The sequence below is a fragment of the Rhinopithecus roxellana genome, chromosome 6 (genome assembly GCF_007565055.1).
Source record: "Rhinopithecus roxellana isolate Shanxi Qingling chromosome 6, ASM756505v1, whole genome shotgun sequence".
In the NCBI taxonomy this organism is placed as follows: domain Eukaryota; kingdom Metazoa; phylum Chordata; class Mammalia; order Primates; family Cercopithecidae; genus Rhinopithecus; species Rhinopithecus roxellana.
The window spans coordinates 89,606,033-89,632,700 of NC_044554.1; the positions used below are offsets into that span (position 1 = coordinate 89,606,033).

A 26,668-nucleotide genomic window follows, 5' to 3' on the forward strand; every position below is an offset into this window, starting at 1 on the left:
GACTAAACTCTGATCTTTGTTTTCCTCTCTTGCCCAAATTCCTATCTAAAGGGCCTGCAGGCTCATGCCCTTTAAACCATAAAATCTCATCAGATAGGTCTTATTCAACCCTATATAGTGTGGCTTACTTCCCAACCTGACTCTGGCATAACATCACATAGGGACTGATAAAGAAGGAAATAAAAATATTTTACCCCAAAATACGTTTCTTTGCCATATTTTGAAATGGCCCTGCAAAGCTCTTTTGTGGGGGTAAAATCTGCATCTGTTGAATCTCTACAACATAACTAGATCTTTCTCTTTCCAGACCCTCCCAGTCCTGAAGAGACTGAGAGTCTAGCACCTTTTTAATGTATTTATTTATTTTTATTTCTTTGGATACAGTATCTTGCTCTGTCACCTAGGCCGGAGCACAGTGGTGCGATCATGGCTCACTGTAGCCTCAACCTCCTGGCTTCAAGGGATCCTCCCATCTCAGTCTCCCGGGTAGCTGGGACAACAGACATACACCACTGTGTTGGCTAGTTTTTACGATTTTTTGTGGAGACAGTCTTGCTATGGTACCCAGGCTGGTCAATTCCTGGCCTCAAATGATCCTCCCAAAATGCTGGGATTACAGGTATGAGTCACCATGCCCAGTCTCTCTAGCACCTTTTATTTTTATTTTTAATTAAAAAAAAAATAGAGACAAGGTCTCACTATGTTGCCCAGGCTAGCCTTGAACCCAAGGTCAAGTGATCCTCCCATCTCAGCCTCCCAAAATGCTAGGATTACATGTTTTAAAGGTTTGAATAAGAAACATTTGTCATCTATTATCTCTAATAGTGGCCACCTATGAGACTTCATCTACATAATAAGAACCTTGGTCTCTAGACTCCCTTAACCTAAACCAAACACTCCTTTCTATTGATTCCAGGTTTTCAGATAACTTTCAATCACCTGTCAATCAGAAAATCTTTGCATCCACCTATAACCTGTAAGCCCCCTCTTTGAGTTGTCCTATCTTTTTAGACCAAACCAATGCCTTCCTCATATGTATTGATTGAGACATAAGATGTTTCCCTAAAATGTATAAAACCAAGCTGTAACCCAACCACCGTAGACACATATTCTCAGGACCTCTCCAGACTGTCTCAGGCCATGGTCCTTCATATTTGTCTTAGAATAAACCTTTTTTTTTTTTTTTTTTTAAGTATTTTTACAGAGTTTGTCAACACTGTTCTCTATAAATACCACCACTGTAGATAATATGCCTGACACAAAAATTACAAAAAAAGCTCACATACTGCAAGTCATAATTCAACATATATATCACTAATTGAAAAATATAATTACTAATAAACTAGGCATGTATCATTAACTTATCACAATAAGAAATGGCCTCAATAGGCTTTGCCTGGCTTCTGGTCCCAAAACTGTTACTGAAAGCCTTGCTATTCAAAGTATAGTCTGAAGGCCAGCAGCACTGGCATGGCATGGGAACTGGTGACAAATGCAGAATTTTGGCCCCTTACCACCTTCATGCCTATTCAGAATCTGCATTTTAACAAGATCCCCAGGTGATTCAAGTGCATGTAAAAATGTGAGAGGAATTTCAGAGAAGACCAAATACGGGTGCTCCAGAAACTGATTAATTTGTATGACAACTAGGACAATTAAAGGCAAAATTAGCATATAATTAAAAACCCATTTTAGTAGATTAGCAAAGATACTTTGCATACGCCAACCTAATAGTCACCAGTTATCTATGTATCAGAGTGAGAAGAATGTGAGAAATGTGGCCTAAAGAATTGCAGAAGAGAAGTGGTACCTTATATTAATATATTGAACTGCGAAGACTTAAAAATGGTTAAAAATTATTTATCTCTAAGAAGTATTAGTATTATGATTTCTGCTTATAGTTTTTTTTTTCCGCCTTGAAACGGAGTCTTGCTCTGTCGCCAGGCTGAGGTGCAGTGGTGCAATCTCGGCTCGCTGCAGCCTGCACCTTCCAGGTGTTGTCCAGGCTGTTCTCAAACTCCTGATTATCCTGCCTCAGCCTCCTGAGTAGCTGGGATTACAGGCATCTGCCATCATGCCCGGCTAATTTTTGTATTTTTTAATAGAGACGAGGTTTCACCACCTTAGCCAGGCTGGTCTCGAACTCCTGGCCTCAAGTGATCCACCCGCCTCAACCTCCTAAAGTTAGTGCTGGGATTATAGGTGTAAGCCACTGCACCTGGCCTGCTTATAGGTCTTTTAAAGTATGTACTTAATTTCAGATAAAATTGTAATAGCTTTTCTAAGGCATATCCTTACTCGGTAGGAAAATGTGGTTATCTGGTTATTTCTTGTAGCAAATATAAGTCTAGAGAATTATGAAAAACTTAAATACAGGTGTTCCTTGTTATCACAGATCATAGAATGAGTGACTAAATCAAAGAATGAATAAAAGCAGTGGGATTTTTGTTTGCTGAAAGAGAATGCAATTCTTCTATCACAATGATACATAATAGCACATCACCTCCTTTGTTTCATCTTGACTTGCATGGCACCATCATGGTGTCAATACTTAATGGTAGCTACATCAATGTTCCTAAAAGGCAATCTTAATATTCAGCTTTTAATATTACATTATATTCAATCACTCTTCTCTGAATGCCTAGCCTTTCATTATCTTTATTGATTCTTTTCTTCATCAGTTTTTCAACTGGTCCAACACAGACAGACTTGTCAGTGATCTGCAGCATCCTTCACTGATCTTGAGAAGTAACTTCCCCCATCTGCATTATAATATCCCACAGCACAGAGATAGCGACAGTAGCTGAATTGGTGGAAATAAGTTCAAGCTTGAAGAAAGAATGGACGTTGAATGGCAATGAGTCAATCACTTCATCAGTGAGTATTTTTGTGTTACAATGATTTCTGCTTCTTTATACAACTTCTTAACTGCAGGCCACAGATATTTTGAGTCTAATCCCAATTTTGGAAAAAGGAAACAGTAGCTTTAAAAGGCACAGGGAAGCTTGGAGGAATATACTGAAAGGCTGAAGTTCATGTCTGGGAATCAGATGATTGATGGGTTGCACTGATGTTTATTATTTGTATTTTTCAGAAGTTTTAAAATTCCTCACAATATGTAATATATTAGTGCTATGATCAGAAGTAAAAATTTATTTTATTTTAAAAGGGAGAAAAAAGGTAGTTTATCCACTCCCCCTGGAGTTCAGAGAATCCATGTTTATACCACTTGAAGAATCAAGTATTCGCACACCTCCACATGGGTAATACTTTTAGAGGCAATAAATTTCATGTCAAACCTCTCTCTTCTCCATTATATCATCACTTATGTTAATCAGAAAACTACATCTCCCAATGTAACTCCAAAGCAAAAGAATGGGTAAGAAGAAAAAAGAGATTTGATACATTGCATTCTGGGATATATGGTTTCCTTACTTGAAGTCCTATAGCCAAAGGTAGACTCCTGATTGTAATACATCATGGGAAATGCAGGTTTTCATTTTCTGCATTGCTATAATCTGAATATTTATGCCCCACCCACATTCTTATTTTGAAATCCTAACTCCCAAGGTGAGGGTATTAGGAGGTAGGGCCTTTGGGAAGTGATTAGGTCATTAAGGTAGAACCTTCATGATTGTGATTAGTGCTCTTATAAAAGAGGCCCCAGGGCTCTTTTATTATAGTGGCTCATGCTTATAATCCCAGCACCTTGAGAGACCAAGGTAGGATGATCACCTGAGGCCAGGAGTTCAAGATAAGACCTATACAACATAGTGAGACTCTGCCTCTAAATAAAAGTGGCCCCAAAGAGCTAGCTAGCCCCTTCCACCATGTGAGGACACACAGCCTTCTAAGGTGCCTTCCATCAACTAGGAAGGGGGTTCTCATCAGACACCAGATCTGATGGTGCCTTGATTTGGGACTTCCCGGCACCAGAACCATGAGAAATAAATTCTGACATTCATAAGCTACCCAGTTTATGGTATTCTGTTATAGCAGCCCAAATGAATTTTTTGGACTAAGACATGCATTTCCTGGAAAATGGTCTAGAATTTGCCTTAGATTCCTTAAAACACTAGTTTTCAACTTTTGTTTTTAGCAGAACTTTTTTTCAGACAAAATCTCACAGAACTCCACCTTAAACTCTGTCTGTTAGAAAATATTTCAGTGTTTGTGGAAGCACTAAAACATGCAATGTTTTGGTGGAGTCTAGTTTGCAAAACACTATATAGGTCTTCTTTTTTTTCTAAGATGGAGTCTCATCCTGTTGACCAGGCGGGAGCACAATGGCTTGATCTCAGCTGACTGCAACCTCTGCCTCCTGGGTTCAAGCGATTCTCCTGCCTCAGCCTCCCAAGTAGCTGAGATTACAGGCACCTGTCACCATTTCCAGGTAATTTTTGTATTTTTAGTAGAGATGGGGTTTCACCATGTTGGTCAGGCTGGTCTTAACGCTCTTTCACCCTTGTTCTTGTAGTCATACTAAAATATTGCAGAACACCATCACATGAAAGTTTAGTAGGTCCCTAAGCTCAGGAGCCCAGACCAGGAAGCTTGAGAAATCAACTCTCAGGAAGTCAAGACTCTGAAGAGAGATGACTCCTTATGCCTGTCTTCAGACCAAAATTAAGCCTGGATCTGGTGCTTCTTAATCACGGATGACTAATTTTTTTGTTTTGGAAACAGAGACTCCCCCTGTCGCCCAGGCTGGAGTGCAGCAGTGCAATCTTGGCTCACTGCAACTTTCGTCTCCCAGATTCAAGCAATTATCCTGCTTCAGCCTCCTGAGTAGCTGAGACTACAGGCACACGCTGCCACGCCCATCTAATTATTTTGTATTTTAGTAGAGACGGAGTTTCACTGTGTTGCCCAGGCTGTTCTCAAACTCCTGAGCTCAGGCAATTCGCCTGCCTCGATCTCCCAAAGTGTTAGAATTACAGGTGTGAGCCACTGCGCCCAGCCACGGATGAGTAATTTTTACAAAGATACATGAGCTCTGTGAAGAACTGTGATGTTCCAAGGAAATAGGAAGCATTACCCTGAAAACTCAAATGAAGAACATACCTCTGAAAGAATATTAGGTTAAACCAGATGACACTGCCATCTTTGTAGGTCAAAATGATTAAATGTGAATAATTTAAAATGGTCCAACCTAATACATTCTGCAGGAAACCAATAAAATTTTAGAAAGCAAAAGTTTCATCTTACAAATTAATAAAACCAATAATAATCTTCAAAAATTTTCTTAGAGGCCAGGCATGATAGCTCAAGCTTCCCAGCACTCTAGGAAGTCAAGGTAGGACAACTACTTGAGGCCAGGAGTTTGAGTTCAAGACCAGCCTGGTCAATATGAGACCCTGTAGGAGAGGAGAGGAGAGGGGAGCGGAGGGGAGGGGAGAGGGGAGGGAGGAGGAGAGAGGAGGGGAGGGAAGGGAAATGGAGAGGGGAGGGGAGGGGAGGAGGAAAGGAAGGAAAGAAGGAAAGGAGAGAAGGAAGGAAGGAAGGAAGGAAGGAAGGAAGGAAGGAAGGAAGGAAGGAAGGAAGGGAAGGAAGGGAAGGAAGGGAAGGAAGGGAAGGAAGGGAAGGAAGGGAAGGAAGGGAAGGAAGGGAAGGGCAGGGAAGGGCAGGGAAGGGCAGGGAAGGGCGGAAGGAAGGAAGGAAGGAAGGAAGGGAGGGAGGGAGGGAGGGAGGGAGAAGGAAAGAAAGTAAAGAAGGAAGGGAGAAAGAAAGAGGGCGGGGGAGGCGGGGAGAGAGAGAGAGAAAGCAAGCAAGCAAGCAAAGCAAAGCAAGAAAATAAATTAAAATGTTTAAAGAAATATAAAAAATTATCTTAGGAAAAGAGAAAAAAAGTCAAAATGAGAGAAGGTGAGACATGTGAAATGCATATGGCTAAATTAAGTCTGTTAATTATAAAAATGAATAAAAGAAAACTAAAATAAATGCTTCAGAGAAATATTCAAAATTAAGGCAACTTTTCTTAGAGATAAAAAGACCTGAGTAAAACTGATCAGATGGCCACTTCAGATCATTGGTTGCCTGGGGACAGGGTTCAGGGAAAGACAGTGACTGCAATATATACCTAAAATGAGTAAATTTTATTGTCTGTAAATAAATAAAACTATTTTGTTTAAAAATGCCATTATTTCTAGGTAAGTTAATAAGAAGAGAAGCACTCTGAGACACATCAGGATGTCTAGAATAATCTACACTGAAAAAGAAACACTCTCCTCTGAATAGCTCACTAACTAGCCTCGTTCCCACAGGCTCTAGGCAAAAAGCTCCCCAGAGTAAATGACTAACAAAACTGTTGCTTTGAAATAAAAAAAGTCCAATAAGTAACAATCTAAATATTCAAGTTAATTACTATACACCTATTATAGGAAATATATGCAAGCACTGAAATTGATGCTGACATAAAAAATGTTGATGGTTTTTAATGATATGAGAAAATGTTTATGATAAGTAAGTGAAAGTGCATTGACCACAATTATGATCGTTAAGCATGGGAAAAGAAAAATACTCTCAAAAGTCAATAGTGGTTACCTGTGGGTGGTAGAATTATGGGATTCTTATTCTCCACACTTTTCTAAGTCTTTATACTGAATATAAACTACTTTTCTAACTCAAAAAACAAATGGTTAAATGCCTTCTATTTTGGAATCTCCTGGCCTTTCTATTCACCATCTAATTACCTTTTCCCACTTGCCAGGTAGGCATTGATATCCCTTCTCTGGAGTGTTTCATTTAACAAAGAAACACATGAAATTGTTTCTAAATTTTAAAAATATCTTTAAAAAAGGTATTTTTCTATAATAGATTTTTAGGTAGGGACAATTGTTGGCAGGAAAACAGTTGGTATACCTTGCATTCTTGACATTAACTCATGGAACACACAGCCACTTCTCTAAATATCTAGCCCAGATTTGCCCATAGATACCAAATATATTGTTTCCTTCCAACTCTAAGAATAGCAATATAAGTAGAAAGCAATGTAACATCACAAATTTTCACAAATCAGTCTTAAAATTCCTAGAACCAGAACATCTTAATGTATACACACCTATCCCTATTGTCCAGGTCTCAGTCTCCTAGTTTGCATGAATCTGACTTTGGACCTTTCTTTTGCATACATCTTAAAATATACTTGGCCAACTCCCCCATTACCATGTTAGAAAATAGTATAATGGAATCTACTCTTGAGTTCCACAAGACACACTGTCAGGTACGATAACACTTCTTGCTAAAAATGATGTGAAACAAGCAACCAAATATATTTTTGCCTTTTTAAAAACACTGAACAAAAGCCTCATGTTTTTACTAAATTATTATCTCTATTCACAAATCAATGATTTCCGAATCTTTCCCTCCTTATAGAATAATATATTTTTAAATTTTAAAAAAAATTTTCTTCACCAGAAGCATATAGTTGAAGAAGAGAATATTTTAAATAAAGCTTTGCATATCTTATAAGCATCAAAACAAATTGATTTTCAGAGACCTGGAATCTAGAGCAAAGAGGAAATAAATGCAAAATGAGTAATTGTTCCGTGTGAAGGAAATGGTCCTATCTCTCTCCTCATCTCAATGTCACTTACAATGCCACACAAAATAGAGTAACAGCATTATTCATATTACAGATCTGTCATCTCAGGATCCTGAAGCACTTTTATTCTATTCTATTAAATGAGAACAGTATGTAATCAAATTCTTTTCAACAAATGGGGCTGGGACAATTGGATATCCACATTAAAAAGAATGGAGTTGGACCTCTATCCCATATCATATATAAAAATTAACTCAAAATGGATCCAAGACTTTAATGTAACAGCTAAAGCAATAAAACTCTTAGAAGCAAGCATAGGCATACATCTTCATGACCCTGGATTAGGCAATGGGCTCTTAGATATGACACCAAAAGCATAAACAACAAAAAGATAACCTGGACTTCATCAAAATTGTGCTTCAAAGGATACTATCATAAAAATAAAAAGTGACCTGAAGAATGGGAGAAAATGTTTGCAAATTTCATATCTGATATCTAAAATATATAAAGAACTCCTGCAACTCAATAATAACAAATAACTGAAAAATTGGCAAAGGACCTGAAATAGGCAATTTTCCAAAGAGGATATACAAATGGCCATTATTAACCATCAGGGAATTGCAAATCAAAAGCACAATGAGGTACCACTTCACTCCCACTGGGATGTCTATAGAAAAAAAAAAAAAGGGTTGGCTGGGCGCAGTGGCTCAAGCCTGTAATCCCAGCACTTTGGGAGGCCGAGACGGGTGGATCACGAGGTCAGGAGATCAAGACCATCCTGGCTAACACGGTGAAACCCCATCTCTACTAAAAAATACAAAAAACTAGCCGGGCGAGGTGGCGGGCGCCTGTAGTCCCAGCTACTTGGGAGGCTGAGGCAGGAGAATGGCGTAAACCCAGGAGGCGGAGCTTGCAGTGAGCTGAGATCCGGCCACTGCACTCCAGCCTGGGCAGCAGAGCGAGACTCCGTCTCAAAAAAAAAAAAAAAAAAAAAAAAAAAAAAAAAAAAAGGGTTGATGAGAATGTGGAGAAACTGAAACGCTCACATGCTGCTGGTGAGAAAGATTAAAATGGTACAATCACTCTGAAAAACAGTTTGGCAGTTCCTTAAAAGGTTAAACATAGAGTAATTATATGTACTAACAATTCCACTACTAGATGTGGACCCAAGATAACTGAAAACATTTGTCCATAAAAAATGTGTACACAAATGTTCATAAAGCATTATTAACAGCCAAAACTTAGAAACAACCCAAATGTCTATCAAATGATAAAAAAAAAATAGAATGTAGTATATCCATACATAGAATATTATTCAGCAATAAAAAGTGCTGATGCATGCTAGAACACAGCACGGATAAACTTTGAAAACATTATGGTAAGTGAAAGAAGCCAGTCATAAAGGACCACAAGGTATTGTATGATTCCATTTATAGCGAATGTCCAGAAGGGCAAATCCAGAAAGTCAGAAAGTAGACTGGTGGTTGCCTAGGGCTGGAAGGTTGGTGAGAAATGGGGAACGATTGCTAATGGGTACAGTGTTTCTTTTTGAGGTGATGAAATGTTCTAGAATGAGTGGTTACAGCTGCACAACTCTAAATAAATTAAAAACCACTGAACTGTACTCTATTTTTATTTATTTTTTTGAGACAGAGTCTCGCTCTGTTGCCTGGGCTGGAGTGCAGTGGTGCGATCTCAGCTTACTGCAACCTCTGCCTCCTGGGTTCAAGCGATTCTCCTGCCTCAGCCTCCTGAGTAGCTAGGATTATAGGTGCCTGCCACCATATCCAACTAATTTTTATATTTTTAGTAGAGACAGGGGTTCACCATGTTGGTCAGGCTGGTCTCGAACTCCTGACCTCATGATCCACCCACCTCGGCCCCGCAAAGTGCTGGCATTACAGGCCTGAGCCACCGTGTGTGGTCTATTTTTAGTGTTTATAATTGTTTTTAGTTTAGTTTTACATTGCAGGAGAACTGCATACTTTAAATGGGTGAACTGTATGGCATGTGAATTGTATCTTAATAAAGCTATTTTTTTTTAAAGGGAAGAGTAATCAAATAGCATAATTTAACATTGAAATCACTAATCCAGAAAAAAAAAATGTTCTCTATATAAAACTTTCAACACTGTCTTGGATAATAAAATTTCTGAAAAATCTCAATATTTTGTTTAATGACAAACTTTTGGTTTACTTGCTGATTTTGTTTACTGTTTAGCAATCTGGAAACCTGACCTTCAGTTACATGCTAAAAAACTATCTCCCTTCTCAACTGCAGTTTTCACTCAATGAAAAACTACATACAATGAGGAAACCAATATGATGGGGGTAGGATGATGCTGTGGAAAGACTAGAAGTCAGAAGACCTGGTTTTACATTGGGGCCCCATCATTTGCTGACTGTGTGCTCTTAGATTTGTCGTTGTACCTTTCTCAGGTTTAGGTTCTTCACTGGCAAAAGGGAGATTAAAATCTCTGCCCTATTTACCTCACAGAGTTGTGAAGACAAAATGAGAGCGTGGAGGGGCTGTGAATGTGCTTATTTCCCATATGACTGTAGAAAGTACTTAAATGTTAACAGAAGATCACTGGGTTTTAATTTCAGAATTTAAGGTAATTGGTTTGCCCTCCAACTTTTTACTCAAGGTTATGTTTTTCCTGCCTTACTAGTTAATATACTATTCCAACTCTCCCTTCATTCCTCTCCTTTTCAGAAAATTCTAAAATCTAAAACCTTTCCCTCCCAAATACAGAATAATCCCTAGGATCTCAGACAGTCCTTTTCTTTAAGCCAGTGTTTTCCCAACTTTCTTGAGGGAAAGCAGTCAACAACATACTGTTTTTTAAAGGTTTCAAGGTCTAATTAGTTTGGAAAATATTAAACAGAAGACTCTTCTAAGCTTTTATTATGATACTATGTGTGGTGAATGTTAGAGATGAATATAATATTCTATGTCTTCCAACATGTATGGCTTCCTTTGCTTAGGTGGTGTTCCTCAGAACAGTCTGAAAATGGTTACTTCGGATAAGCATGGGATATATATATACACATATACATATTCTGGCTCTTCAAGCTTCTCAGAATGAAAAGCAAGATACTAAATGAGTTTTTCAATGCTGGTTATTATTTCCTGGTAGCAAATTAGGTATTTAAAGATTTGTGATTACTCAATCAGATGATTAGGCCTCCATTTAAGGTACGGTAGCCACAAACTAATGGGACAGCAGTAGTCATACACTAAAATCCCTTCAGCTGTAAGCAGTAATCACTGTGTAAAGCTACTGATTATAAGACATCTGGAAGACGTAAAAGAAGAGCATATTTACATTCCAATGTTATATAAAACACTGTGCTGGCCAAACAAAACATATATGCAGGCTGAATTTGACCCCTGGGTAACAAATTTGGATCCACTGTTTGTAAAGTATTTCACTAAATTTTTAACATACTAGCAAAAAGGACCATTCATTTATCGAGCTATTCCTCACCTTCTATGTGCCACTCACTGTCACTTTTATGCAGTTTTATATTTTAGAATCTAAGTCTTTGTTGTACCATTAGACTGGCAGAGATGACATATAAACAGATCCGATGTAGTAATATTTTGATGGAATTATAAATAAAGTATTGTGAGATCACTGAAAAAAGGGAAATAGAAGTAGGGGATTAGAGGAAATAGGGGATATTCCATGCAAACGGGGCTATTACTGTTATAAGCATATAGAAACTAAAGAAAGTGAAACAGAGCTTGGTTTGACAAGACTGCAGGGCTCCTGGGATGGACAGGCACTGGGAAACTTCTTTATTCAGTGCCAGGAACTGCGCTGAATTCTGGGAATAGCTGAAATGAGAAAAACAAAGAAAAACACACTTCTCTCAAGGAGGTTGGTCTATGGGTAAAGATAAGAAACTGAAGGATGGTAACATTGGATAAATGCTCTGACAGATATTTATGTGAGATGCTATGGGTGAATATAGTTGACCTTGGTATAAGGCCTTGTAGGCCATGACGAAGATTTTGAACTTTATCCTAAATTATGAGGAGCCCTGAAGTTTTTTTGAAGAGGTGAGATGATCAAATTTGCATCTTAGAGAGACACTGACAGCAGTGTGGAGAGCAGGGCAGAGACAGAAGGGAGCAAAAGTACTTTTACCAACAATCCAGTTTTCTGTAACGTGAACTGCAAACTAGGACCAGATTGTAATGAAAAGAAACAAACCAAAATATTTCAAAATATAATATTTTACCTATGCAGAATCTAGAAAATAAATACATCTCAGACACTGACTCTACCTTCAATGAATGACACAGCCAGGCAAAGAATTAAGTTGTCACCTGCAACTTATCTGACCCCCGTTGCCTCCACACACCCACCCCACACCTTACACACCTCTTGTATTCTTGGCTGAATTTCTGTGTTATCAGGGCTGGGGGTATTCTGGATGTATAAAAGGGTGAGTGGGAAAATAAGAGGGTAACTGCTACTGGATAAGATATTTATACATGGCTTAATACCGCAGACTATTCTTTCACCACCTACAAGGGAAAAACCAGATATTCAACCTGTTTTGTTGAAAAGACTCTGTTAAGGTAAGAACCTGAGAATGTACATGTTAATCAAGTTTTCAAAGGCAAATCAAAAAAGCCTTTCAATGAGTCATCAAGGTTAAACCTTCTTCCAAGGACATACAATCTGATTGGGGAGTTTCCATCTCTGATCCGTAAAAAAAATCTTTCTTGCTATTTAGGTTAAGAAATAACCCCAGTTCTCCAATCTAATACACAATGCTACTATGGAACATACTAAACTCAAAATTTTAAAACCTTATCTCAGTGTATCTGTGAAAGGTTTGTGATTTGCTAAATAGAATATCATGTCACCTAGGAAAAGGTATAATTTAAAGAAGGCTTACTTTTTCCTCCCCTTCATTGTTTTGACAACTTGAGGTCTACCAAGATAAAATAATATTTTAATACTAGTACAATTATAACTTAGCTTTAAAGAAATTTTACGTCAAGACATCCTATTAGTGAAGGCAATTTATTTCCAATTAAATTTTTTCTATCAAAAAAGAAAAATGAACATTTGACTTGTTTTAAAGCACAATAAGGTAATATTATATATGTACCTATTATGTATGTGTTTTAATATAACAATGAATTGCCTATTCCATTCACACTATAAATGCTAAAATCAAAAGCCTGTTTTCAGAGGATCTGATGTAATCTTTGCCATACTAATCATTGATTCTAATAAAATGGAGCCTATGTTAAATAGAGCTGGTAAATCAGAGGTAGCAAAATGGTAATCCAAGGGGAAAATGTGGCCCACAGAGAGGTCTTCATGGGCCTGGACGGAATGTGTTTCTTTTTTTTTTTTTCCAGAGAGAGTCTCACTCTGTCACCCAGGCTCTAGTGCAATGGCGTGATCTTGGCTCACTGCAACCTCCGCTTCCCGGGTTCAAGCAATTCTCTCAATCCTCATGTCAGCCTCCCAAGTAGCTGGGATTACAGGCATGCGCCACCATGCCCAGCTAATTTTTGTATTTTTAGTAGAGACAAGGTTTCACTATGCTGGCCAGGCTGGTCTCAAACTCCTGGCCTCAAGCAATCCACCTGCCTTGGCCTCCCAAAGTGCTAGGATTATAGCCATGAGCCACCAAGCCTGACCTCAGCCTGTGTTTTAACTGACTTCGTATCAACATTTACAAACTAGAAGACTCATATAAAATTCAGGTTTCTACCTTCCCTTGAAAATCTCGTAGATACTGGTTCCAAACTGTGGCTCAAACAAAATAACTGCTCTGATTTCCAATTTACTACTATACCCAGCCAGTTTCATTTACGATTTTTGCCCAGATTCCATAGGCATCTGAATTCGTGAACTCATATACGATGACTATACAGTTTGCTAACGGAGGAAGATGAAATTCAGAATTTATTTCCTAACATAATGAAGTTGGTCCACATAGATATTTACTTTTAAAATCTGAACTCTGACTGGGTGTGGTAGCTCCCGCCTATAATCCCAGCATTTGGGAGGCCAAGGTGGGCGGATGACCTGAGGGCAGGGGTTCAAGACCAGTCTGGCAAACATGGTGAAACCCTGTCTCTACTAAAAGTACAAAAATTAGCTGGGCATGGTAGTGCGTGCCTATCGTCTCAGCTACTCGGGAGGCTAAGGCAGGAGAATCACTTGAACTTGGGAGGTGGAGATTGCAGTGTGCCGAGACTGCATCATTGCACTCCAGCCTGGGTGACAGAGCGAGACTGTCTCATAAATAAATAAATAAATAAATAAATAAATAAATAAATAAATAAAATATGAAGTCTATAAATGCAAATGCACTGCTCTGCCACAGCGTGTTGTGTGCTATGTTGCTCTGATGCAGGGAAAAAGGGGCTGTCAGAATTACAGTCCTTTCCTTTTCTCTATTTTGGCAGAATGACTGCCAAATAAGAATGAAACCTCTATTTTAAATATCTCTGAGGTTTCCAATAACTCTACTAAGTTACTCTTGACAGCACAGAACTATTAACTTCCACTAAATTTAAGTAGTAAAAAATTTAGGGCCAGGTATGGTGGCTCATGCCTGTAATCCCAGCACTCTGGGAGGCCAAGGCAGGTGGACTGCATGAGCTCAGGAGTTTGGAACCAGCCCCTGCAACGCGGTAAAATCTCGTCTGCACAAAAAATACAAAAATTAGCCAGGCATGGTGGCACATGCCTATAGTTCTAGCTACTTAGGGGGCTGAGGTGGGAGGATTGCTTGTGCCCAGGAGGTCAAGGCTGCAGTGAGCCATGTTCACACCACTGTACTCCAGCCTGGGTGACAAAGGAGATTCTGTTAAAAAAAAAAAAAAAAAAAAAAAAATTAAGATACAGTAACACAAGGAGAATAGTTTTTCCACTCAAATAGACATCTATCAATATCAAATGATACGCTAACTCTTAAATTATATGGTTGTGATGAAAATGCCTTTTTTGAGAAACATCAAACAATTTTTGAAAAATAAATTTTTGCCGGGCACAGTGGCTCATGCCTATAATCCCAGGACTTTGGGAGGCTGAGGAGGGTGTATCACCTGAGGTCAGGAGTTCGAGACCAGCCTGGCCAACATGGCGAAACCCTGTCTCTACTAAAAATTTAAAAAAATAGCCGGGCGTGGCAGCGCATGCCTGTAATCCCAGCTACTTGGGAGGAACAGGCAGGAGAATCACTTGAACCCAGGCAGCAGAGGTTGCAGTGAGCTGAAATTGCCCCACTGTACTCCAGCCTGGGCAACAGAGTGAGATTCCATCTTAAAAATTAAAAAAGAAAAAAAAATGAACTTTTCTTGCAGCTTTCTTTTTCAACTCTTACTGCAACTATACTGCTTCACTCATGGATATGTCTTTTTATAATAAATCAAGATATATCAATCTTAATGTTGTATTATTAGAAAGTACAGGCCGGGCACAATGGCTCACGCCTATAATCGCAATACTCTGGGAGGTCGAGGTGGGTGGATCACTTGAGGCCAGGAGTTCAAGACCGGCCTGGCCAACAGATGAGGTGAAACGTCATCTCTACTAAAAATACAAAAATTATCCTGGTGTTGTGGCAGGTGCCTGTAATCCTAGCAACTCGGGAGGCTGAGGCAGGAGGATTGGTTGAACGTGGGAGGTGGAGGCTGCAGTGAGTGGAGATGGCCACTCCAGCCTGGACAACAGAGTGAGACTCTATCTCAAAAAAAAAAAAAAAAAAAAAGTATGTTTGTAGTTAGTAAATTATGACTTTGTTCTGATCAGAACCTCTGCTTGCTCTGAGACATAGTGTTCTGGCTTTTCCTGATTGCTGTTTTTCTTCCCAGAAGGTGCTTGTCTATGCTTTCCCCTCAAGATGCTACATGTCAGGCCAGGCACAGTGGCTCATACCTGTAATCTTAGCACTTTGGAAGGCCAAAGCCAGAGGATCACTTGAGCTCAAGAGACCAGCCAAGGCAGCATAGTGAGACCTCCCACCTATCCAAAAAGTTTTTAAAAACTAGCCTGGTGTGCTGGTGCATGCCTGTGAGTCCCAGCTACTGGGGCTAGGGGCTAAATGGGGAGGATCGCTTGGGTCCAGCAGTTCAAGGCTACAGTGAGTTATGATCATACCCCTGCTCTCCAACCTGGGCAACAGAGCAAGACCCTGTCTCAAAAAAAGATGCTACAGGTCTTTTGGTGACAGGGCTAATTTTACAGGTGAGTAATTGTTAATATGTAATCTTCTGAGAGTAAGCTGTTCAAGAAAACAGTTGTTTTTTGTTGGCAAAGCTTTAGTACTAACTTTCTGTTTTTCACCTTGCGGGAGAATAGAGAGGTTGCCAGAATCATGGGAAGATACTCCCTGTTTATGCCTTTTTTTTTTGAGACAGTGTCTCACACTATCACCAAGACTGGAGTGCAGTGGCGTGATCTCGGCTCACTGTAACCTCCACCTCCCAGGTTCAAGCGATTCTCCTGCCTTAGCCTCCCAAGTAGCTGGGACAGGCGCCTGCCACCATGCCCGGCTAATTTTTTGTATTTTTAGCAGAGACGGGGTTTCACCATGTTGGTCAGGCTAGTCTCAAACTCCTGACCTCAAGTGATCCACCTGCCTCAGACTCCCAAAGTGCTGGGATTACAGGTGTGAGCCACCATACCCCGCCTCCTTGTTTATTCTTAAAGTAACCATTTTACTTGAAGATAGGCAATTTACATTTTTCCTTATTAGAATAAAGATACAATATGAAGTATGATGCAAAACTCACATGAACTTAAGATAACATACAGGTTTTATCTGAACTATTTACTGCTCAAGGGCACCACTAAGAATCTACTTCTGACCCACTGGTGAGGATGCACCTGACTCCAAGTAGCTTTCTGCAGGCTCTAATTCCAGATCCCTTCCTTAGCACCTATGAAGCACTGCTCTTTTCTGCAAAGGTCCAAAGCCACAGAAAACAGACATCTTGAGTTTCTGTCAAGTTTAAACATATCTAAGATAGTCAGGAAGCTGAGGCTACCATGGCTGCCAGCATGCAGCAAGGCAGGGCTCAGCAGGCTCCATCTAGAATTATATTCCAGTCCTGCAGCCTGCTGTTTGCCCTGTATCTCCTCAGTGGTCTCAGTGCCTCCCTAGGGACACACTGCCTAGACCAAAAAACTTGAGGCCTGGAACTCCTTGACAATGATGGGGAAAACAGAGCATGAGCACTGCCTCGGTTCCACTGTGGCAGACTTATCTGTGCGTGAAAGTCTAGCATCATTCCGCCAATCTGTGCACTTAAGAGGACCACAATCATCCTGCAAAACAATACAGATTGCCTGCTTTACCAAGATCCAGATTGTGAAACTCAAGAGACTGTCAGCTGGGGGTTGGCAAGGCCTCAAAGGTAGAATCCAGAGACCATGGGGCTACTTGGCCATCCTGGCCCCTTTGGGTATCATGTTTCTGAGTCCCAGCCTTGAAGCTGCTGCTTTATCTAAGGAGGAGATGGATGTATGATATCATGTCATTATTCATTTGGTAGCTGAATAAGAATTTAAGTATATTTTCCCAGAGGTTTTGTACCATGTATTTCTTTGATTAAAGTGTTTTAAATAGTAGACTTGGCATTTATTGAGAATGTGCTCCCAAATGGTGGCATCTGCAGTACAAGTCAGCTAAGATTGCTAGTGCTACTTAGAAGTCTCAAGTAACTCAAGTGTAGGATTAATCTCCTAAAGCTGGTATTGGGTCCAAATTAAAATTGCAAAGCCACAGCAGTGTCAATTCTCAATCTGTGGGGCTGCTGAGGCTCCCAAATTGCCTTCCAGAGAAATCAAAGAGCATTATTTTTAATCTAATGGTTGGAAATATCCTTCCCAACAGGCAGAGGTGGGGTAGGTCTCCAAATTAAGGAATACTGGTAAATAACTCTCAGCCATCTCTTTCAGCATCAGGGGGAAAATGCAAATAGGATTTTTATCATTGTAAAATTTATATTTGTGAAAGCTTTGTTCAATCAACTGCAATTTCCACACACAAAAAAAATCACATGTAAGAATGACTGCCAAATATAAAAATAACAGCTAACCTCTTTATTAGTGCTTTTTAGGTGTCAAGCACGATGATAACTGCAATATATGCACTCAGCATTCTCTCATTTAATTATCAAAATAATCTAAAGCAGGTATTTTCTTCACTCCATTTTACAATGTGGAAGTAGTACAGCCTAAGAGTGGATTATGTAATCACTATGTTAATGCTGCCTTCTCCCATCCAAAAGTGCCACTTTATATTAGTAACTTATCAATTTGGATCACAATTTTTAGCACAATCTCAGCAGATTTTTAAAAAAGCAAATACTCATTAAAGAATACAGAAGCAGTAAAAAGAGATCCTAATAAAGGAAAGTAAATACCATGATTAAAATTATTTTAATCTTTACATAATGGCTTTACATAATTACGTTTTACATAATGGCCTCAAAAGACTGGCCAGATTCCATGTTATCTATAATAAACAGCCAAATATCTGCTGGCCGCAAGACCAAGTAACTATTATCAGCAAAAATGGTAAAATAGGACATGCACCACAGGAGAGAGGAACCATGCAGTTTTACCTATCCTATAAACAGATTTTCAGTCACTGACAATGCCACATTGAAGCTAATATAAAAATCTGAACAAAGTTAATTTGACCAAATATTGTTGGCCTTTATGATCTCAAAACTATGCCCTGCAGATAAACATTAGCTAATTTCTTCTTAAATACTTACATGAGGTTCTGAAATGTATTATAGCCCTGTAAAACACAAAACTGCTAAGGACTTAAAGTGAGCAATTTAAAAGTATTATTCATATCATTCACATCATAATTTGCTAACCTTGAAGATAATTTTGAAAATCCCATTTTTTTATCTTTGAATAAGTGCTTAAATATTTATCTGATGATGATTAACAATTTCAGTGAAGCATTAACAAGCTCATGGACAAGAATCAAGCTTCAGTTCCCAAACTATTACTGGAGCCTAAGCAAGCCAGGAATTTAACACAATAGGAAGAACCAGGGATTGCATGTTCCATCTAAGACATTAAAAAATCAATTAGAGGCCAGGGATGGTGGCTCACACCTGTAATCCTAACACTTTGAGAGGCCAAGGCGGGCAAATCACTGGAGGTCAGGAGTTCGAGACTAGCCTGGCCAAAATGGTGAAACCCCATCTTCACTAAAAATTAGCTGGGCATGGTGGCGGGTGCCTGTAGTCCCAGCTACTGGGGAAGCTGAGACACAAGAATCGCTTGAACCCAGGAGGCAGAGATTGCAGTGAGCCAAGATTGCGCCACTATACTCCAGCCTGGGCATGGAGCGAGAATCTGTCTCAAAAAAAAAACAAAAAAACAAAAAATAAATCAATTAGAAAACAAAAATGTAGTGTGGGCTACCCAACACTTGTCTGTAGGTGGCTAAATTGGCCACAAGTTTGTAACTCCCACACGAAAACTTAGAACCAGAATCTGAAGCTGTTTTCCTAATATAATTGCTTCCTGTCACAGACAGTCTATATAACAGATTATAAATTTTGATGAGAGCAATGTAGTGATACTCATCTTGTCACATATTTACATATCCTGAGTGGGAATTAACCATAACATAGAAATAATTTGAATATTTTAAAATGTCTTTGTTTTTGCTTATAAGATCACAGATAATTGTTTAGTACATATAAATGAACTACCACTATTGAAACGGCATTTTACCTGCTTAAGAAATCGGTCAGATGCGTGGCTGTGCTTAGCTAATGCGCTTGGCAGAGCAGGATTGGCATACTCAAACTGAGGATTGTAGGTATAGTCAGATTTGAAGAATCTCAGTTTTTCTTTCTCTAAGTTGATGGGTTTTATAGCAGTCAATATACAAAATTTCTTCCCAGAAAAGTCATCTCCCTTTTCAAAGCTTCTAGACAGCTGAGGCTGTGGCTTTGGCTTTGGAAGAGTGGAGAAATGGCACCACTTGACCTTGCTTTTGGGTTTAGGTGGCAGTACTATGCCGTTCCCTGTAACAGAGATATCATGTGTAAACTTTACAGGACTCGATACTGAACTAGCAGGCCGCCTTTCCAGGCAGTACCAAGTACCACTGCTTGTCACAGGCACCAGGGCTTTCATCCTGCGAGGATCTTTGCTACGAGAAGTGTTAGGAGATTTGCTGGGTTTTCTACATCTTTTGGAGTAGGTGGAGGAAGACTGTTTTTGTGAGTGATACTTTTTTTCCTCCTTGCTCTGTAGTAGGACATTGTAACTACTGGTTCCAGTTGTGAAAATGTCTTTTAGCACTCCCGAGGATAAATGTGAAATGCTTCTTTTGCTGTCAATGATCAATGAATCTTCTGCATTTAGAATAGACTTCTTAGCAAGTTCTTGCTCAGGCCAGTGAAGCTTTTCTGTGTTAATAAACAAAATGAAAACAAAAGAAATAACAAAGATACTAGATGAAGCAAACTGTTTATTAGGAAAGGTATTCTGAAGATTCTTTAAACTTCGTAATTTTGCAATAATCATTAGAAAAAAAACGTTTTAAATATTAAAAGGATATATTACTAAACTTTGGTCATGCTAGATACTGTCATTTCTCTTCTCTATGAGTATATATAAGTTAAATTATCTATAAAAATCCTCAGCTTCAAACCATTTAGATGATCAAAGTCTAATATGTGAGATAATATACATAAATAATCTGAATACTTGATTCTACAAAAGAATGTAGATTTTGGCTGGGCACAGTGGCTCACGCCTGTAATCTCAGCATTTTGGGAGGTCGAGGCAGGCAGATCACTTGAGCAGGAGCTGGAGACCAGCCTGGCCAACATGGTGAAACCCTGTCTCTACCAAAAAATACAAAAATTAGCCAGGTATAGTGGTGTGCCCCTGTAATCCCAGCTACTCAGGAGGCTGAGGCATGAGAATTGCCTGAACCCGGGAGGCAGAGGTTGTTGTGAGCTGAGATTGTGCCACTGCACTCCAGCCTGGGTGACAGAGTGAGACCTTATCTCAAAGAAAAAAACAAAAAAAAACAAAACAGAATGTGGATTTCATAGAAAGCATATATTTTAAAATAGTATTTTCAGTAATAAAGTAAAATCCAAGGCACTTTCAAAGGTAATAAAATCTTGAAATTTGGAAATATATAAAAGGTAGCTATCAATAAAAGAACAATAAAGTCTTATTTACTCAAAAACCATTGTTAAGATTAAACAGATGGCATCTTCAAGCATGTTTTAGCAATGTCACTTAGTATGAATAACTGGTTGATTTTCTTCATAATTCTAAGCTATATGTTAAGGTTAAAGAAAAACAAGGCTTTTTTTCTTGGCAAGTTAGAAAAGCAAATTTTAATAACTATTACAAAGGTATTAATATATCAAATGGCAAATGAAGGAGAGGGTAGCTTTGTTTTTAGAACTCGCAAGTGCTTTCAACAGATAAGAATCACTGGATATACTGTTGAGCATTCACTACTTTAAAACCGTGTTGATCTGCATTCTTTCATTCAACAAATACGTAGAATACTACTAATTCAGCACATGGCTCTGATAAACAACTGTATAAACACATTGTTCTTACCAATAACCAGCTTCTAATCTGGCTCTGAAGACAAGGCATTCCTATGAAGATTTCAACAATAATACAATGTAGTATATAATTAAACATGAAAAACAAAAGACTCAAACAATAACCTACAGTTTAGATGAGGAAGGAAGCAATGTGAAGAGAAACGGATGAGGAGATTTCAAGTAGACCCTTAAGGGTTTTCAGAATCAATTCTAAACTGATGAAGTTTATCTTAAATACATCTCATCTGAACAAGACTCCAGCTCAACTCCCGTCAATAAATGTTCACTGAATAAACAAATGAATAAATAAATGACCCTAAACATGCAATTCTGCAACCATTCTGAATAAATATGTACTTGTAGTTCTGAGACCATTCAAATATGAGATTACTGCAGACATGAAATATAACAAGAAAGACCCTAAACCAGTGGTTCCTAACAGAAGGCGATTTTACCCTCCAGGGAACATTTGGCAATGTCTAGAGACATTCTGGTTGTCACAACTGGGGAGAGGCTACTGGCATCTAGCAGGTAAAGGCCAGGGATGCTGCTAAACATCCTTCACTGCATAGGACAATCTCCTACAACAAAAAAATATTCATTTCAAAATGTCAATAGTATCAAAGTAGAGAAACTCTGATCTAAATGTTAGTTTTTAAAACCCAGGAGTCATAGAGTCTAGGGTAGAGAGACAGTACTAAAGTAGATAATAATCCAAATATGTAAGGTATTTAAAAGTCCTTTTACTTACATTTTCTAGACCAGCATGTGAAATCTGAATTCTGACGTCTAAAAGATAACAAAGGTATCTTTAAAGCTTGCAGGGGCTAAATGTCTATTATATGTGTAAGTTTAAAGGTAGGGGCTAGATCACATAGGGTCATGTTGAAGACAGGTTGTACAAAGAAGCTGTTCAATAAATGTTAAAGACTCAACAAGACAAAATTAACTGGACAAATAAACAAAACATTAATCATAGGCTGGTAGCTCCCAGTTTCTCAGGAGTTTCATAGATTTGTGTGTCGTCAACTAACAGTCAAAACTGGGCAGGCCAGGCAAACAGGCTAAGGAGAACCAGGACACAGGCTGTAGCCCAAATGCCCAGGAATAATGTTGGTTTCCCTAAAACGACACCATAAGCTTAGGAGACAAGGGGTGATAATGAAAAAAAACCGAAATAGACACGAAAAGGGGAAATGTAAAAGAACTCAAATAAGCATAAGCCTAGGAAGTAGAGTAAGGACTAGCCATAGCCGGAAAGGTAAAGGGAGGAAATCAGGTTTTCTCAATTGATCTTCATAATAAAAAGGGACGGAGTTACATCAAATTAAAATCAATAAATAAGACTACTCTGAAGAATTTCTGTTTTGATGATTCACTACATATATGTTGTACTGATTTTTTAAAAATGATTATTCAATGTAAAAATGCTCTTTGTCTTCTAAGACCTAGTAGCTTTATGACCAAAGAACTGGACTTGCCGAGTTCTGTGGTCATAAAGCATCAGTGACCTCCAAATTCACAATTTCGTGCCAACTGAAACAGCCTATACATTTCCAGATACTAAAAAAAAACCATCCTAAACCACCTGTCCAAATACTCAAGGAGGAATGAAGTATGGCAGCGGGCGGCGACAGTCTATGCCTGACAGAAGCTCTCTCCCCAGGAATTACAGCATTTCAGTTCACTTGCTAATTATCTCCTGAAAAGCTTAGCACGAGTCCTTTTGAAGCTCCATCTGCTGCTGAATAAAGTTTGGGAGTGTTAATGGTCTATTTATTTTACAAATGCCAATCCTGTTAAATGCTGGATAGCCCATGAAATTCATAAAAGTGGGGCACATGGTCCTTCACGCAACTCATACAAGATGGATATAAATTAATTTCTCAGAGTCACAGTAATTGTATTTCAGTTGCATTAAAAAGTATCATAGTACCTAAGATGTTGTTTTTGTAATTTTAAATACTATTGCTTACTTTTGTGAAAAAAAGACCTGAACATGGTTAAGAACACTAAGAGGCTGATAACATTTGACACAATTTATTAAAGAACATCCTATTCTCTGAATCCTTTTTCCTGAATTAAAACATTTTTAAAGCATAAACAGACTTATTTGGAGGAAGTGTAGCTCGTGTTTTCCCAGAAAAGTAATAAGGTAATTAAAAAGCATACTTTCTCACATTAAAGGTACTCATTATATAATGTAAAACTTAAGCTACAAGCAATCTGTTTCACTGTAATATTGGAGAGAATGAAAATAATTTGTTGATAGAAGAAAATTATTCACCCCAACCTGATAACCCATACTGAAGAAAAAAGGGTAAATAATATTTGTACCTTAAAATTGACAGTCTATTCACAAGTAGATGAATATACCGAAGTAATCAACACAGTGAAAGCTTAGTATATATCTAGAACAGGAGAAAAGGATACCAAGATTCCTGACATCCATTCCCAGCTCTTTCAATGACCTCTCTGTAATATTAGCCTAATCATTAAGTCCATCGTTACCTCCCGTTCCTCATCTAAAAGAATGGGGCAAAAGGGAGACACTGCTCTCTAAATGCAGTGTTTCACAACTGTGAGTAGGTGAGGTTTCGTAGGAATCAAGAGGTCTCTGGCTGAAAAGGAAGATCACCAGAAACAAAGCCCGGTGGCAAATACTATTCAACCAGTGTTGACCTACAAAATGGGAATTTCCTGTGGTTCACTAATACTTACGAAACCTGAGAATCTGGGATAATTTTATACCACAGAACAATAGGTTACTTGATTACAAACAAAAGAAAGGCCAAAACAAAACAAAATAATCCCCAAACAAAGGTAAACTTTAATTTTATCAAGAATTTCATCACTTAAAACTCAAAAGAAGCCAGGCACAGTGGCACATGCCTGTAATCCCAGCTATTTAGGAAGCTGAGGCTGGAAGATTACTGGAACCCAGGAGTTTGAGTCCAGCCTAGAGAACATAGCAAAACCCCAACTCTAAAAAACAAACAAACAAACAAAAACACCTCAAACAGTATCAACAGTAGAAAGGATAAATTGTGGTAGGCTCGTACAACAGAAGACTATACGGCAATGAAAGGAAAACTGACGTTGTAAGCAACAATATGGATGTATCTCAGACAATGTTGAGCAAATGAAGCCACATCAAAAGATTATATAGTGTATAATTCTGTTTATATGTAGTCCAAAACAGCAAAACTAATTTATGGTATTAGATGTCAGAAAAGCAGCTACCTTTGAGGGATGAAGCATAATATAGGAGGAGATACCAGGAAACCTGCTAGGTGCTGGAAATATTTATCTGTTCTGGGCAATGGTTATGTACGTACAAAGTCATTGGGCAGCACATTTAAGACTTGTAAACTGGCCGGGCGCGGTGGCTCAAGCCTGTAATCCCAGCACTTTGGGAGGCCGAGACGGGCGGATCATGAGGTCAGGAGATCGAGACCATCCTGGCTAATACGGTGAAACCCCGTCTCTACTAAAAAATACAAAAAACTAGCCGGGCGACGAGGCGGGCGCCTGTAGTCCCAGCTACTCGGGAGGCTGAGACAGGAGAATGGCGTGAACCCGGGAGGCGGAGCTTGCAGTGAGCTGAGAGCCGGCCACTGCACTCCAGCCTGGGCGGCAGAGCAAGACTCCGTCTCAAAAAAAGAAAAAAAAAAAGACTTGTAAACTTTAAGTTACACTTTAATTTTTTTTAGGATGTATAAAATCAGTATCCTTAAAAATATATTTATTGCTCAATTTGTCCACACTATAACAGATAATCTATTAACTATAGTATCTCTAAATTCAATAGCAACCAATGTAGCTTATCAGCTTTAAGAAAATGAGAAGAAAAGCACTGCTAATGTCATTCAGAAATTCAGAAACTTGACGGTACTTTAGGATTCCTAAAAATTTCACAGCCCCAGGTAACAGCAATTCAGTGTCGCTCTATTAGTAACTTATAATGGGACACTGTTGTTTTGGGGTCAGAAACTTGTATGTTTGTTGTTTTTACAGTTAGAAATATACAGAGTAGTCTAGATACCCTTGATGGTGATGGTTGTGGTAAGAGTGAGCATTATACATCATCTAAAACAACACTGAATGTGCCAGAGACAAACATGGCTTTCCCTTGGGATGGACAAAACTCCTAACTGTGGTCTATGAGGTCACTCTTGGTCAGATCCTTCTGCCTCTGCAGCCTCACCTCATACTGTGTTCCTCAATTTCTCCACTTCAGCCTTCTCTCACTTTGACCATATCTCATCCTTACCATGCCCTCTCCGAGCATACTTCTTCACATGCTGCTCTCTGTGTCTGCTGGGCCCTTCTGTCCCTCTTTTTGTTAGATTAATACCCACTCATCTTTCAGTTCAAATAGCACTTGGTCAGGAAGCCTTCCTTAACTTTTTCATTTTAGACCCTCATAACACCTTGTATCTCTTCTTCGAAGTCCTTTATCATGGTTGCAGGTTTATATTTGTTGAATGACAGACTTCCTCAACAATGAAATTATAAGCTTTTTTACAACATATATCTGTGTTTGGTTTTGCGCATTCACTGTAATGCTTATGAAAGGGTAGCCAGAGAAGTAGACAAAGGAAGAGAATATTTGAGAGGAAAGAAAGGGTAAAAGACTTCGTTGCCCGACGGTTGAGGAAAAAATAATCCCAGGAAGGCAAAAGAAAAATGAAACAATCAGTGATGTTGAAGACAAGTTTGAATGGTAGGTACCTGCCACTGTAGAACAAATAGGAGCTATGTGCCTAGGTATATTCATCCCGTATGGCCTAACGCTGGCCTTAAGGCTTTCGTTTCCAGTATTTTTAAACATTCATCTTTGATATAAAGACACTTCATTTCTGGAATGACTCATTAATCACTTCTTATATCACATACAAAATAAAGCCAAATCATAAATGAACATAATCTTATATGGTTTCTCACAGCATTTTGTTAATTAATGAACTAGATGTCTTCTATTTTGAAAACAACAAATTTATATTCAAGTGAAATATGATTTTCCCAGGTAAAAATTATTACATACTTGCCTGTGATTAAAAACCTAAAAACCAACACTTGAGCAAACCATCATATAATGTGACACAGATATTAAATGAAATCTTGAGGTTGGGTTTTGTGGCTCAAATCAGTGTACAGTAACTATAATAGTGAGCTGATTTTCCTAGTAGTTGACAACATGGGCTTTGAAATGGAGCTGTCTGGTATGAATCTTGGCTCTGTTTATTAATAGCTATAACCCTGACCAAGTTACATAACTTCTTTGTGCTACAGTTTCCTTATCTGCAAAATGGGATGATAATAATAATACATACTTCGTAGTACTGTTGTAAGGATTTTAAAATATGTGTGAAGTGCTGAGAACAGTGCTGGACTATAAGTAAGCAGCCTTTGTTAACTATTATTAGTATCACATTAAATATTATATTCCACTCCTATAGAAACACCACATGGAAAAATGTACATAGGGAAATATTTTGAATCATTAAATTTGAATTC

At 38.6% G+C, this 26,668-nt stretch overlaps 1 protein-coding gene across 4 annotated transcripts in view; it reads right to left on the reverse strand.

Annotated features, from left to right (window-relative positions):
- Nucleotides 1–26,668, reverse strand: part of KIAA0895 (KIAA0895 ortholog) — a 65,222-nt gene that overhangs the window by 11,894 nt on the left and 26,660 nt on the right. For all 4 annotated transcript variants that reach the window (XM_030932555.1, XM_030932553.1, XM_030932552.1 and 1 more), the window contains one exon: nucleotides 19,296–19,978. In XM_030932555.1, coding sequence (XP_030788415.1) covers nucleotides 19,296–19,978 — 683 coding nt within the window. The remainder of the gene's footprint in view (nucleotides 1–19,295; nucleotides 19,979–26,668) is intronic.